This window comes from Bacillus rossius, chromosome 1 (genome assembly GCF_032445375.1).
Source record: "Bacillus rossius redtenbacheri isolate Brsri chromosome 1, Brsri_v3, whole genome shotgun sequence".
Lineage (NCBI taxonomy): Eukaryota > Metazoa > Arthropoda > Insecta > Phasmatodea > Bacillidae > Bacillus > Bacillus rossius.
Window position 1 is genome coordinate 216992929 of NC_086330.1, and position 14504 is coordinate 217007432.

At 36.9% G+C, this 14504-nt stretch overlaps 1 protein-coding gene across 3 annotated transcripts in view; it reads right to left on the minus strand.

Annotated features, from left to right (window-relative positions):
- LOC134527286 (rab11 family-interacting protein 4A) overlaps window positions 1-14504 on the minus strand; it is a 620480-nt gene that overhangs the window by 493510 nt on the left and 112466 nt on the right. For all 3 annotated transcript variants that reach the window (XM_063359829.1, XM_063359831.1, XM_063359830.1), the window contains exon 2: window positions 8539-8680. In XM_063359829.1, the coding sequence (XP_063215899.1) occupies window positions 8539-8669 (131 nt within the window). In that variant the 5' untranslated portion in view covers window positions 8670-8680. The remainder of the gene's footprint in view (window positions 1-8538; window positions 8681-14504) is intronic.

The following is a 14504-nucleotide window of genomic DNA, read 5'->3' on the forward strand; positions in this document are numbered from 1 at the left end:
TCAAGTAAGCCACAACGAGACTGCCTCTTGCGGGCAAGCATCGTCCTAGCAGTGGCCCAAGCAAGCTCCAGCGAGGTGGCATAGTCAGGAGTGGAACCTTTACTATACAGGGCGAGTCTGAATTTTACCGACAGACTTCGGCTGCAGGTTCGCGACTAAATAAGTTCAAATCAAAACGACTTATGGTATGAAATTTTTCCCAAACTGGTATACGTCTTAGAAGCTACGCCTGAAAAAAAATTGACTGTAAATTAAAGAGAAAGTATTAAGATGGAACTTCAACCGTCATGGTTATGTTTATTTGGATGAAGTTATACAAATACCGACTTGATGTAAGTTTTTGGACATACGCCATTGCTAAGAACTTTTTCTGTTGAAGAAAAACTAATAAATAAAATAAATAAATAAAAATAAAATAAAAATACTCAAAAAAAGATACAAAAAACACACAAAATTAAGCAAACAATTGCTGTTGTCAACAAGGATATGAACACCACAAAATATTCCGAAACAGGAATATGGTCAGCAAACAAAGAAAAAACAAAGAAAAATGTACTTGTCATCATTTGTGGGGATTTTTTCGTTCTCTTAGTACATTTTTCTTTGTTTTTTCTTTGTTTGCTGACCATATTCCTGTTTCGGAATATTTTGTGGTGTTCATATCCTTGTTGACAACAGCAATTGTTTGCTTAATTTTGTGTGTTTTTTGTATCTTTTTTTGAGTATTTTTATTTTATTTTTATTTATTTATTTTATTTATTAGTTTTTCTTCAACAGAAAAAGTTCTTAGCAATGGCGTATGTCCAAAAACTTACATCAAGTCATGCACTCCCATTGCACAAATCTTTTAAAGATAACATTATACAAATACCGCGAATTTTTTCGCTTTCATTAATGATTTCACTGAAATAAATTGGGGGTAATAAGTCGCCAAAATTTGTAGAAAATAAAAGTGTTATCATCATTATTTCAATGAAATTATTTTACGACAGCAAAAAGATTTGCTGTGGTTGTAGAGTTTTATTCAATATCACATTATCTAAACGCTTAAGGTTCTAACTTTAATATTATTTCGATTTTTTCAATTTAAAAAATTTTAAGCTCCAGCTTGGGTAGCACTTCAGACCGACGAACCTGCAGCCGCAGACCCATCCTGTTAACAAATTTCCTACTCTAAACACGCATTTAAAAACTTTTGCGTTAGAATTAAACTAACAGTTTTAATAGTCCGGCAGAACTTAAGTATGGGTTGGAAAAGTGGTCTATAGTTCTGTTTTTGGTCTTAAATGAAAGATTATTATGTCTAGTAACAGGAAATGCCAGGTGACATCGGCTACATGTTGAGAATTTTAAGATATTCAAGATGGCGGCCAATATGGTGTTATATTTTCAAAAATTGCAATACAAACATATTATAGTAATTTTTGGAAACAAAATACAAGTTTTCAATGGTGCTGAATCTAAATATGTGTTAAGATATCGTGTAAAATTTTATTTAATTTCATATTCAATATGTATGCCGGATTTTTTTTAAATTTATTCCTAATGACATATGAATATTAGTATAAAATGTAACTCTTCCAGTTGCTGTGGCATTAACATTGTTTTTTTGTGGATCATGCATGATGGAAGGAATTGGCAAATACTTTTTTATTGTTGCAAGTGTAATGTGAAGTAAATTAGAGGAGAAAATGGCAGAAAAATGCCTGTTTGACTGGAAATTTAATTGTGACAACTACAATGAAAGACTTATTGAAAGTGGTGATAAAATAATTCAGACTATTATAAAATGCAGTAAAGTATACAACGATGATCTCTACAATGTGCTAGAAGAAAAAATAGCTGTAACAAGCGAATTGACTGTGAAGTGCCACAAGAGTTGTGTATCAACATACTGCTCAGACACAGCTGGAACGACATTGCAAGAGGAAGCGCCAAGAAGAAGTGTCCTTGAGATCTCCAAAAAGAACAAGGAAAAATGAAAACACTCTATTCTCATTTAAAGAACATTGCATTCTTCAGCGCAAAAAAAAATGCAAAGTCGGCAAGGATGAAAAAAATCCATCACGTTGGAGACCAGCCTATACCTGTAAAGAGGCTAATGTGTGTGGCTTAAAAATGTCATTCAAAGATTCTATTCTTCAAGTGTGTGAAATACGAAAAGATGAATGGGCGTATAATGTACGCATACGTGTTTTGGGATCACTGAGTGACCTTAATGCTGCAGATGCAAGATACCATGTTAACTGTAGATCAAACTTTATGTCACCAAAATCTATTAAATTGGCTACAAGGACAGAAAACAGTGAAGGTGAAAATGATGCGGCATTAGATTTTGTCATCAATGAAGTGACTAGTAACAGATCAACAATGTGGACATCGGTAGAACTGTATGAAATATACCAGAAAAATGGAGGGAATGAACTCTCAAGAAAACATATAATCAAAGCATTATCAGCGAAAGTTGGAAGTGATATTGTTGTCCTCAGTTCTCCGGGTGTTGCCAACAATATTATTTTTAAAAGTACAGCAAGACAAGTTCTAAAATTTGTAGACAGCGAAGAAGATGATATTGAAAATACCATTTCAATGGTAAGCAAAACAATAACAACAGAAATACAATCACTTCCAAAGAAAAGCACGAATTACAGAAGTACCATCAATATAGACATTGCTTCAGAGCAAGTCAGTAACACTCTAATGAAGTTGCTATGTAGTATTTATGAAAAACTGAACAATTCACTGCTTTCAGTTTTGATTGGTAATATTGTTACAAGTACGAAAATAAAACTTCAAAACTAATCTGCAAATAGCCTTAGGCACAGTCCTTTGTGACACGAAGTCTCTTTTACAGCTGATGCACAAGTTTGGAATCACATGTTCTTATGATGAAGTGTTGAGGTTCAAGAAATCAGCAGCCACAGCAGTTGTAGAAGATGCTAAGAAGTCTGGACTTTTTGATGCAGTAGATGGCATGGTGCATGTTGTCGCAGGTAATTTTGATGCTGAAATTTCATCACAAAATGGTAAAAGTACTACTCACTCACTCGCAGTACTTCTAGCCCAGGAAGAATCAGCGGAATCTTATAATAAGAATTCTACAGAGACTTTTAAGCGCATATCGAAAATTTATATAGTAAAAAATGTAAAGTACGATGTTCCAATTTACCGATTTAATAGCCCCAAAAAACAATCATGCCTCAGAAGGAAGCACAGCCATCAGTGTTATTTTTAAAACTTCTTTGTCACAAGACAATAGCCAGTATAAGAGCTGGAGCACTTGATTTTCAGTTTATGAAAGATGTAACTACTAACCCACAGTGTCCTGAATTCAATGGATACAACACATCTTTATGCTGGAAACAAGGTCAGAAAGTTAAAAATATTACTAGACGAGTATATCTCCCCCTTATTGACATGATACATATCGATCCGGATACCATCTTCACTGCTTTGAATCGATGCCAAGAGCTTGTGCATCAAACTGGTCAGAAGTTTGTAGTTTGTACATTTGACTTACAGCTGTATCGTGTTGCGGTACATACAAAGTGGGCATTACCAGAGCACTTTCAGAATTTAATTCTTCGACTTGGTGGTATGCACACTTTGATGACCTTTGGTGGCTCAATAGGTACTTTGATGGAAGGAAGTGGGCTTGTAGAAATTTTAAGTGATGTTTTCGCTGGTGTACCAAATATGATGTTGGGGAAAAAGTTCCCACAGAATGTCCGAGCTCTTCGCCTACTAGCTGAAGAGATTTTAAGACATACAGTTATAGTGAATAATGTCACAAGCAAAAATCAGCTCTTTAATCTTCTCAGTGAACTGGCATCAAAAAAGCAGAACGTGTAAACTATGGGTTGATATGCTAATCAAACCAGTGTTCATTATGATGAAGTTTGTAAGAGCTGAAAGAGAAGGAGTGGATGTTGCATCTTGAAGCATTAAGAGAAATGCTACTTTTATTCTCCTGGCCATGTACACTATGCAATACATATTACCTTCGGTCAATGATTGCACTGCCTGCAAAAGTTCGTCAATACTTTATGGAAGGCCAGCATGTAATAAGACACAACCCGGGTGTATGGAACGGTATTTGGAGTGACATGTATATAGAGACTACTTTTATGAAGTATGGGCATAGTAAAGGAAGAATCATTGGGATTTCCTTAAAGCCAGTAACTCTAAAAACCTGGGCTTTAAGTCTACATATATCATGTCAGTTAGAAAATTCCTTATTTGATATGGTTGAAGGTACTAAGGATGTAATTCAAGTGTCGCACAAAGAGGAAGGAAAGAGCAGAGTGTTGAGTGATAAAACAGATCGAGAAGGTATTCGACAGAAACTAGAGTTGTGCATCAATCCTCTTAATGTAACACAACATGCGGATGGAAAGTTAAATATAGTGAGTGGAAAAGTTGCTTGAGCAGAGGTGAATGTAGATTATTCTCTAGAAATTGGACTTGCACAGATGAAAGAGTTCGAAAAAGGTTTACCTGAAAATTTTCACATAACAATTGCAAAGAAAGTGGTTTCCATGGCTGATAAAAAAATGTGTTGTGAAAAATTCAAAAGGCATACCAGATCCTAATGTTATCTATTCAAGGATTATTGTAATACAGGCAAGTTCTCGTGAATTAGATATTGGCAAAACACTTGATCATGAGCTTTCACATGTTCCAACATCAATGTTTACCGAGGAAGGAGAAATGCGCATAGGTAAGCAAAATCAATGCTTAAAAAAGTGCTACAAGTGTGTGTGTCTACTAGAACGATACCCAAATGGAATATAATCGTTATATATGGAATGGCTCTTTTGTGGACTGTTCACTGGCCAAACCAAGGGACAGTCACAACACTTATCTCAAATCTCAAGCATCTACTTAAATTAAAATTGGATAGAAGTGAGGTGTACCTAATCTTCGATCGGTACTATGACTACAGTATAAAATCCGCAACTAAGGGGTCAAGATCATCTGCTAGTCGAGTGTATAAACTCACAGAAAATACACCACTTCCAACCCAAAAAGTTGTTCTAACAGTTACTGAAAACAAAAAGCAGTTGGTTGGACTGATTTGTGAAGATCTCGGTAAAGACAAATCATTTCACATTGGACAAAACACCTTATCAAATATCTCCTGGTCGTGTCATCCAGAATCGAGAGGATTTGTACACAGCACACGAAGAAGCTGAGACAATTATCATTCAGCAAATGATAGTAGTTTCAAGAGAGAACCTTAAAGTCATATCCATTGTATCAGATGACACTGATGTATTTGTTCTTCTATTGCATTACTATCAACAGTACACTGTCTCCGCTTGCGTGTTAATGGAATCACCAGTACAAGAAAGGACTGTTGTGGATATTGGAGAAACCGTAAAAAAACATTCTTCAATCATTTCAGAACTTTTAGTTGTTCATACACTTTCGGGATATGTCACTGTGGCGTACGACTTTGGGATAGGTAAAGGCAAAGTTGTAAAGGTGCTTCGATCAGGGTTATCGCTCTCCTTGCTTGGAGATGAGAGAGCAGGAATGAATGATGTTACAGATCAGGCAACAAGCTTCATATCGGCGTGCTATAGTCAAAGTAGATGTAAAACAATGTCAGAAACCCGTGTAAAAGTTTGGGTGAGCAAAGCTAGTACAGGATCTGTCACTGCTCCAAACCTTCGTACACTTCCCCCAACTGCTGCATCATTTCTTGAAAACGTAAAACGCGCACATTTTTAAAGATTGTATCTGGCGATCAGCAAACAAACCTGAACTTACAACCTTAGATCCAGTAGAATATGGCTAGTCAAAGGTTGTGGCGAACAAATCACTCGTTCCTGTTGCAGTTCCAGACGGGATTGCTTACGCCCCTGAATCTATTTTGAAGTTGGTGAAATGTGGCTGTACAAAACTGACTCCTTGCAAATCTTCAAAGTGTAGTTGCTATTCTTCAAGACTTACTTGCACATTATTCTGTGCCTGCAGAGATTTGGAATGCAATAACTTATCTTAAGTTATCGTAAGAATATACTTGCGTAGTATATATATGTTTTAATGGTCTTATACTGTTAATATGTATTTGTTAATTTCTTTGTTGTGAGAATACTTTTAGGTATATGACCGATGATATATCTAAGTTATTTAAATCTTGTTCAATAATTCATTATCCTATTCATTAATGTAATATCTGAAAGACATAGCATGTTTGTAAGAATATTATTAAGTATATCACTAATGTTTATTTTTTTGAGCTTTAGAATTTATGAATCACACTTTTTAAAGTTTCTTCCCCTTTCTGACATACGCCTGAAATATGATGTACAGCGAAGTTTCAAGTATGGAGCCACTAAACATGTGTATTTATACAAAAAAAATTAACAACACAAATATAAATTGAGGAATTACGAAATTGTACACATTTATTTTCGCAAATATGTTGCTTTTCTGCTAGTTTTTTTATTTTTACACAGTGTATAGGCTAGTATTTCGATTCAGTGCCCCTAAAACATATATTTTGATACCAAATGTGATATACACATAATTTGATTACAAGTTCTGAACATATTACACCCTATTGGCCACCATTTTGAATATCTTAAAATGCTCAACAGATAGCGGATGTCACCCAGCATTTTCTGTTACAAGACACTTGTATCTTTCATTTGACACCTAAAACAAAACTATAGACTCCAAATTTCACTTCATGCAAAAAACGGCCAATTTCTGCCGGACTATAATACTGATCCATCCCTTTGAAAATCAGTAGCGACGCCAACCTTATTCCCTGCTATTAATTTATTTAAATAATTATTCATTCAATTCACAATAATTGATTTTTTATTTTTTTAACTACAACATGCACACCATAGATGTATCGCAGTGAGTGATGGTCCGTTTCCAAGAACTTTCATTTTAACTAACTGGCTTAGTGAGTGTGCGACATCAACTTCTTGGCTTCCCCCGGTGTCTAATTGACTAGCGCAATGACGCTAGAAATGTTACTGGCCTACATTATTGCCACTATTACGGTAAACTACATTCTTGTGCTACATTTGACAAGATGGGTACATTTCACGGAAGGGCCCCAGAACTTTAGGTCATGCCATATTTGGGGAATTCAGCACCGTTATTTCGAACATCAGTTTAAATAATGTTCTTCTTACGTGTTTTTACCCGCATTTTTGACATGAAATGAACTAGCTTCGCAAGATTTCTGAAGAGGCTTCTAAACTTTTACCTCCAGTAATAACTGTTCAGCATAAAAAATGGTGAAATTTTCTTTACAAGCGAAAGTATATGTTCACGAATCATGCGTAGGGTACCTATTTTCCCTCACATTAAAGGAAACATTTCACATTGTACAATAAAGTCCACAAACTTGACAGTGAAATATAACTAACGGGTAAGACAATACTGTCGTAACCTCGTGTACTTCATCAAAACCAGAATGCAAAATATGAAAATAATCTCTGCCTTATAGTGAATAGGGCAGCGGTAAAATGACGCTGTGAGAGGCAATACAAAATATGTGGTGAAATTTAACTAAATGTTTTATAACCCCAATGCGACGTCGATGAACCACACTACTGCTGATGTAAAGACCGTGTTTGTGACAACCTTTCATGCTTACAATACATACAGGTAATAATGTCCTGATGCTAATGACATCACAAAACACGCGACAGTGTGCGTAGTAAACAGCAGAGTTAACTAAAGCATAACCAAGCAGGTTCCAATAGTTTCGCCATCCTTTCTTAGATCCACAGTTACAGTGCTCAAGTTTCTTTTTATTTAGCATCAATACCACAAAAAAGTTCAATGCGATTGAAATAAACCAGAAGATTCAGTAACACATGAGATATTAATCTAAATAATAAGTACTTTTCACGACAATTTTATTCTTAAGCTAAAGTTAAAGTTATTCCATACATACTCTGATTGCAAGGGGCTGTATTTGAAAAACAGTAATTTTAATTTTAACATACGTTGGTACAAATTTTTACAAGCCATCACTAAATATATCCTTGTTTACGTTTATTTCATGACACGTTTAATTAGTCCGTGGGGGTAATGTTTTTGGCTCATTTTTTGTGGAGGTACCCATGTATTTATTAACTACAACAAAAACTACTTTGAGTGGATATTCTATGTTTTGTGAATATTCACATACATTCTTTATCATTCATTGTTTCCTGAAACAGAAAAATGCCCCACAATGGCATGCAACAATAATCGCTCTAAGTTACTTACCCCAAATTCACTAAAGTTTCAAAGAAAAAATTCAATAAATGTGTTGAAATATAAGTGACAAAAATAATTGTATCAATAATAAATAGTTATGCTGTATGAAATACATTAGGAAGTAAATATTATTTCAATAAAATAAAAAACTGAAGTTTTCGATTAAACATGTTTTTATTTTATTTTATAAGGCTTTAACAATTAGAGGTAGTTTTTGAAACAATATCATTCATTTATAACTATTATAGATTAACTATTGGCAAGATATAATTCATTAGTTAAGATGTAAGTGTTGCTGACCTCTTGGCGAGCGGGTCGGGCGACGCGCTGCCGCCCAGAGCAGAGTCGCCATCATCCCCCAGCTGCAGGCTGTCTGGCGGCGAAGCGGTCACCACGAAGTGCGGAGCTGCCCCTGCCAGCTGCGGCATCATACTGTCCGGCCCTGCGAGCATACACCAGCCTTCAGCCATACTCCGCGCTGTGCCTCCCACAGTCCGCAGCTGTGATCTTTAGATAAGGTAAAGCTAAGTTATTTAAAATAAAATCCAGAAATATAAACTTTTAACAATACACGGAAGTATATTGTATAATATTTTCCCTAACCTAACAAAAATAAGTAGATTGGGTCGGGGTAATTTGGTTATAGTAGGGTAATTTGAGTATAACTCAAAAATTATTAAATAAAACTTAACAGTCTTCTTACTGACATGAATAAAATACATGTTATTTGTTTCATGTGTAACCCTATCTATGGGAAAATGTGAGAAGGTTGTGTTGGTCACAGTGGTACTTTCTGAAAGAAATTTTGTTTTGTTTTTGTTTACAAGTGTCTGAAGTTAGGTAGGCCTACTCATCACATCAGTGCAAAATTATTCAGAAACCAGTTATGAAACATTGATAAAATTCAGGTATGTATACATTATATATGTTTGGTGCACTGTATATTAAATTAGATAATATGACATGAATAGTTTTTTTGCAAATTACCATTTATAAACATGGGGTAATTTGGGTAGGGTGGGACGGGGTAATTTGGTTATAGTGCGGGGTAATTTGAGTATAACTCAGAAATTATTAAATAAAACCTAACACAGTCTTATTACCGACATGTAAAAAATATATGTATTTGTTTCATGTGTAGGCCTATCTATGGGAAAATGTGAGAAGGTTGTTTCGGTCACAGTGGTGCTTGTTGAAAGAAATTTTGTTTTTTATTGTTTACAAGGGTCTGAAGTTAGGTACCTAGGCCTACTCATCACATCAGTGCAATATTATTGAGAAACCAGTTATGATAGATAACATTGATAGAATTCTGGTGTGTATAAATTATAGCCTACATGTTTAGTGCACATTCTATGGCATCAATAGTTCTTTTTGCAAATTACCATTTATAAACATAGGGTAATTTGGGTATACTTATTGTTTATAGATTGACTAGGGCATGTCTGACAATATTTCTATTTTTGTTTCAGATCATGCCTCGTACGTATGTTAAGAAACGAACACCTACATATGGGTCCAGTGATCTTGAAAATGCCAACGAAGAAGTGAAAAGGGGCTCCTCAGTGTATGCAGCAGCAAAAAAATTCAACATTCCATATGAAACATTGAGGCGGTGGCATGAATGTCCACCTTTTTATCAGGGTGCTGGCAGGGGTACAGTCCTATCGAAAGAAGAAGAGCAATACATTATTGGTGCTTTAGTGTACACTGAAAAATGTGGATATCCCCTGGACAGACAAGATGTAAAATACATGGTGAACAGTTACGTGAAATCTGTTGACAGAAAGACACCTTTCAAAGACGACATGCCAGGATATGATTTCATTGTTGCATTTGAAAAAAGGTGGAAAGATGATCTTGTTAGGCGAAAACCTGAGCTTTTAACAAAATCACGAGCAGAAGGTCTTTCTCAGTTGGTTGTCAGAGAGTTTTTTACACTTTATCAGCAGGTTCTTGACAACAATAATCTGAATGTACACCCAAAACGGATTTTTAACCTTGATGAGACAGGTCTCGCAACTGATCCTACAAAAGGTGTAAGATGTTATGTTGGCCACATGTTAACCAACATCCGAGCGGCCATGTTGTGTGGCTGAAACAAAATAAAAGTGTAAGCTTGTACAGACATGCTATTAAAGACTCAAGATGATAAAACTGTAGTGAACTTATTTATTAATTTATAACATGGTGTCAGGTGTAGGGTTATTTGTGTTCGTGTTGCGAATGTAGAAAGTTCGTTCGGCTCGCCATCAAGACCAAAATGGACAAGTTTGCGAAACCACCCGATCACCTTTGTGTCGAGGGTAACCTAGACAAAACTGGACCTTTTGGAAGCAAAAATTCAACATGTATCTGTAAGTTTTAAAGATAACGATTTTGCCGAGATTCTACGAGTTGCACTCTTGCTTAATGCTATCGGAGATAAAGGGATTGAGATTTACAACTCATTCAACCTCGTTGAAACCGAACGGGAGAAGTTTGAAACAGTGATTGCACGATTTGATAAGTATTGTTCGCCACGGAAAAATTTACTGTATCATCGGTTCCAGTTCTTGACTTCGAGGATGCCAGAAGGTATGGCAATAGAACAGTTTGTTACTGATCTTAAAAATATTTCACGTGTGTGTGTGTGAGTTCGACCAGCAAGAAAGTTTTTTGTGCTGGGACATATTAGTGGCGGGAATTAACGACTCTGTTATGCAAAAGAAGCTGCTTCAAGGTGGAGACGACTTGACTCTTGACAAAGATGTAAATGTGTGCCGGTCTGCTGAAGCAAGTCGTATTCAGCTCAAAGCCATGCAAGGCACCACAGGGAATCCAAATGCAAGTTCATCTAAGGATGTATTGTCAGTTCAGTCACCTCAAAGTCGGGGAAAATCAGGTTATGTTAGGCAACTGCCCGGTCGTAATTGTGGTTATTGTGGATACAATCATGGACGTGAGAAGCAGTGCTCGGCTTTTAATAAAACATGTTCTAAATGTCACCAGAAAAATCATTTCTCAGCAGTGTGTAAGAATCCATCGGCCCGTGAACAATCTACAGATCATAGTAAACACAATAGGCAGCCTAACCTATGTCAAGCGAATGCTGTCTCTGTGGATGTAGAATCACTGTCACATCAAGATGAAACTGTCTATAATCCTAATCAGTACCTATACATATCTGAAGTTGGTGTACCCACTCCTCGTGATAATCAGTCGTGGTGGGAACCAATCACTTTTGTATCCACAGTTGTACAATTCAAGCTTGACACGGCTGCGCAAGTCAACGCATTGCCGCTTGTTCTGCTCGGTAAACTCGGTGTAGGTGATAATCACATTCAAAAGAACGGCACCGTTTTGCGAGCGTATGGGGAGTTTGAAATACCTCACTTAGGGTCTATCACACTGCCATGTGTTGTGCGCAATAATCTACATTACCTACAGTTTGAAGTTGTGGACATTCATAAAGCTGTTCCTCTTCTGGGTTTGGAAGCCTGCCAGAAACTGCACCTGGTCCAGCGTGTCAGTGCTATCAATCAACATTTTGGATCATCTAAGGAGGACTTACAACATGAGTTCCAAGATGTATTTACAGGATTAGGAAAGTTTCCTGGTAAGCCACTTACTATTCATGTTGATCCTAATGCATCTCCAGTTTCTAACCCTTGTCGGAGAGTTCCACGTAGTTTATTTGATAGACTGAAGATAGCTTTGACAGAACTTGAGAAGGCGGGTGTCATCTCCAAAGTAACAAGTCCGACGGCATGGGTAAACAACCTGGTGATAGTTGAAAAACCAAATGGGGACCTGAGAATATGTCTTGATCCCAATAGCCTTAATAAAGCCATTCAGCAGGAAATGCATCCTATTCCCTCTCCAGAAGACCTCGCCTCAAGGCTGGCAGGGTTCAAGTACTATGCAACATGTGATTTGTCTAATGGTTTTTTACAGGTTACTCTTGATAAGGCAAGCTCAGAGCTGTGTTGTTTTGTAACACCATTTGGGAGGTTTAAATTTAATCACCTCCCTTTTGGAATTATTTTTGCTCCTGAGATATTTCAGAGGAAAACACCTGAGATATTTGGTGATATTCATAGAGTTGAAATATACTTTGATGACATTATTATGAGAGCAAACACTCAGTCTGATTTAGAGTCAATAGTTCATAAGGTGTTGTGCAGAGCTAGAGAATGTAATGTCAAGCATAATAAATCTAAGTTTCAGTATCAAGCATCTCGTGTAAGCTATGTTGGAAATGTAATCTCTGCACAAGGTATTGAGCCAGAAACAAAACATGTTAAAGCTATTGTGTCCATGCCAGTGCCCTGTAATAAGACAGAGTTGTTACGTTTTCTTGGCTTAGTAAAGTATGTAGGAAGATTCATTTCTAATCTAGCAAAAGTCTCTGCTCCTTTGAGACTCTTTACTCACAGCGATAACCTTGGCAGTGGTCAGGTGAACAAGATTCGGCATTTGAATTGTTGAAAAATCTCACTTCTTCTGTACCTGTTTTAGGGGTCTATGCAGAGCCGGTGCAAGGTAAATTGGCGCCCTACGCGAAAAACCTTAATGTCCCCCCCCACCACCCCCCCCCCCACGGCCAGACACCCCAAAAAAAATTTTCCTTGCCTCAAAATATATCACATAAGCCTAAGATTTTGTCAACAATCAAATGTAAGCAGGCTTTGTTTTATTATTACTTTTTTTACTTATTACAAATCATAAACAGGTCACCGTGGACTTTAAATAATTACTTATATCAATATAAACATTCCAAACTGTTACAAAAATCCATTTTGATCTAGTTTCAATAATCGTTAAACATATTATATCAGCTGTTATGTGTCGTGCTGCGCCACCCCCAGCTACTTGGCGCCCTAGGCAGTTGCCTAGTTCGCCTATATGGATGTGCCGGCCCTGGGTCTATGACCCAAGCCTGGAACTCATAATCCAAACTGATGCATCCTCTCTGGGAATAGGCTGCTGTGCCTTACAGAATGACAAGCTGATTGCATTTGCATCAAGGAGTCTAACTAGCTCTGAACAGAAGTGGGCACCAGTTGAATTGTAATTTTTGGCTGTAAAATTTGCTTGTGAAAGGTTTCATGAATTTACGTATGGGAGGCCAGTAACAGTTCACAGTTATCATAAACCACATGTAGGCATCATGAATAAGGACTTAAATGTGTTGACACCTCGCATTCAGAATAAGAGGCTTAAATTGCTGCAATATTCAGTAACAGTTGTCCACAAACCAGGGTCTGAAATGTATGTTGCAGATGCTTTGTCTCGGGCATTTATAAGAAGTGATGATAACTCCCATGATGACTTGCAGTTTTCAGTTCATTCATTGGTGCCCAATCTACCCATGTCTGAAGAAAAAAAGAGCAGTTTGAGAAGCTACAACACAGGAACCCCAACTCTCGGCCCTCATGAAGGTTATTTCTGATGGCTGGCCTGTTTCAAAATAGTTGTTACCTGATTCCTATAAAATGTTTTGGAGGTTAAAGCATTTGTTGGAAGTAGTAAATGGCTTGATTTTTGTTGGGTTAAAAATATTTGTGCCTGCATCTCTGAGACCAGCCATGCTATCTTTAATCCATGAAACTCACTTTGGGATCAGTAAATGTAAAGCCAGAGCCAGAGAGGCACTTTACTGGCCTAATATGTCCCCGAACATTGAAATACTTGTTGGTAGATGTGAAGTTTGTCAAACCTATCAAAGATGCAACACTAAGGAGCCATTGATGCCACATCCAATACCTGACCGGACTTGGGCTCATTTGGGAATGGATATCTTACAGTCCGCAGAGAAGAATTTCTTAGTTGTCATCAATTACTACTATAAATGGTTAAAAGTGAAACTTCTTACAGATAAATCATCAACTGAAGCAATCAAACAGTTGGAACATGTTTTTGCTAGTTTAGGTAGTCCAGATTTAATTGTCTCTGATAATGTGCCTTTTAACAGCTATGAATTTAAGAAGTTTGCTGAATGTTGGAATTTTAAAGTTAAAACCACTAGTTCACACTACCCTCAGTCTAATGGGCTTGCTGAAAAAGCAGTGGATATTGCAAAGCGTATGTTACAGAAGGTATCAGGGTGTAAAATCCCCTTATCTCTAGCACAACTTGAATACAGAAATACTCCTATTCCTGGTATTCAACTGTCCCCAGCTCAAATGCTGTTGCACCGTCGATTGAAGTCCAAAATTCCCACTCACTCAGATCTTCTTAAACCACACATTCATGCTGATGTTCCTGATGTATTACAGGCACGT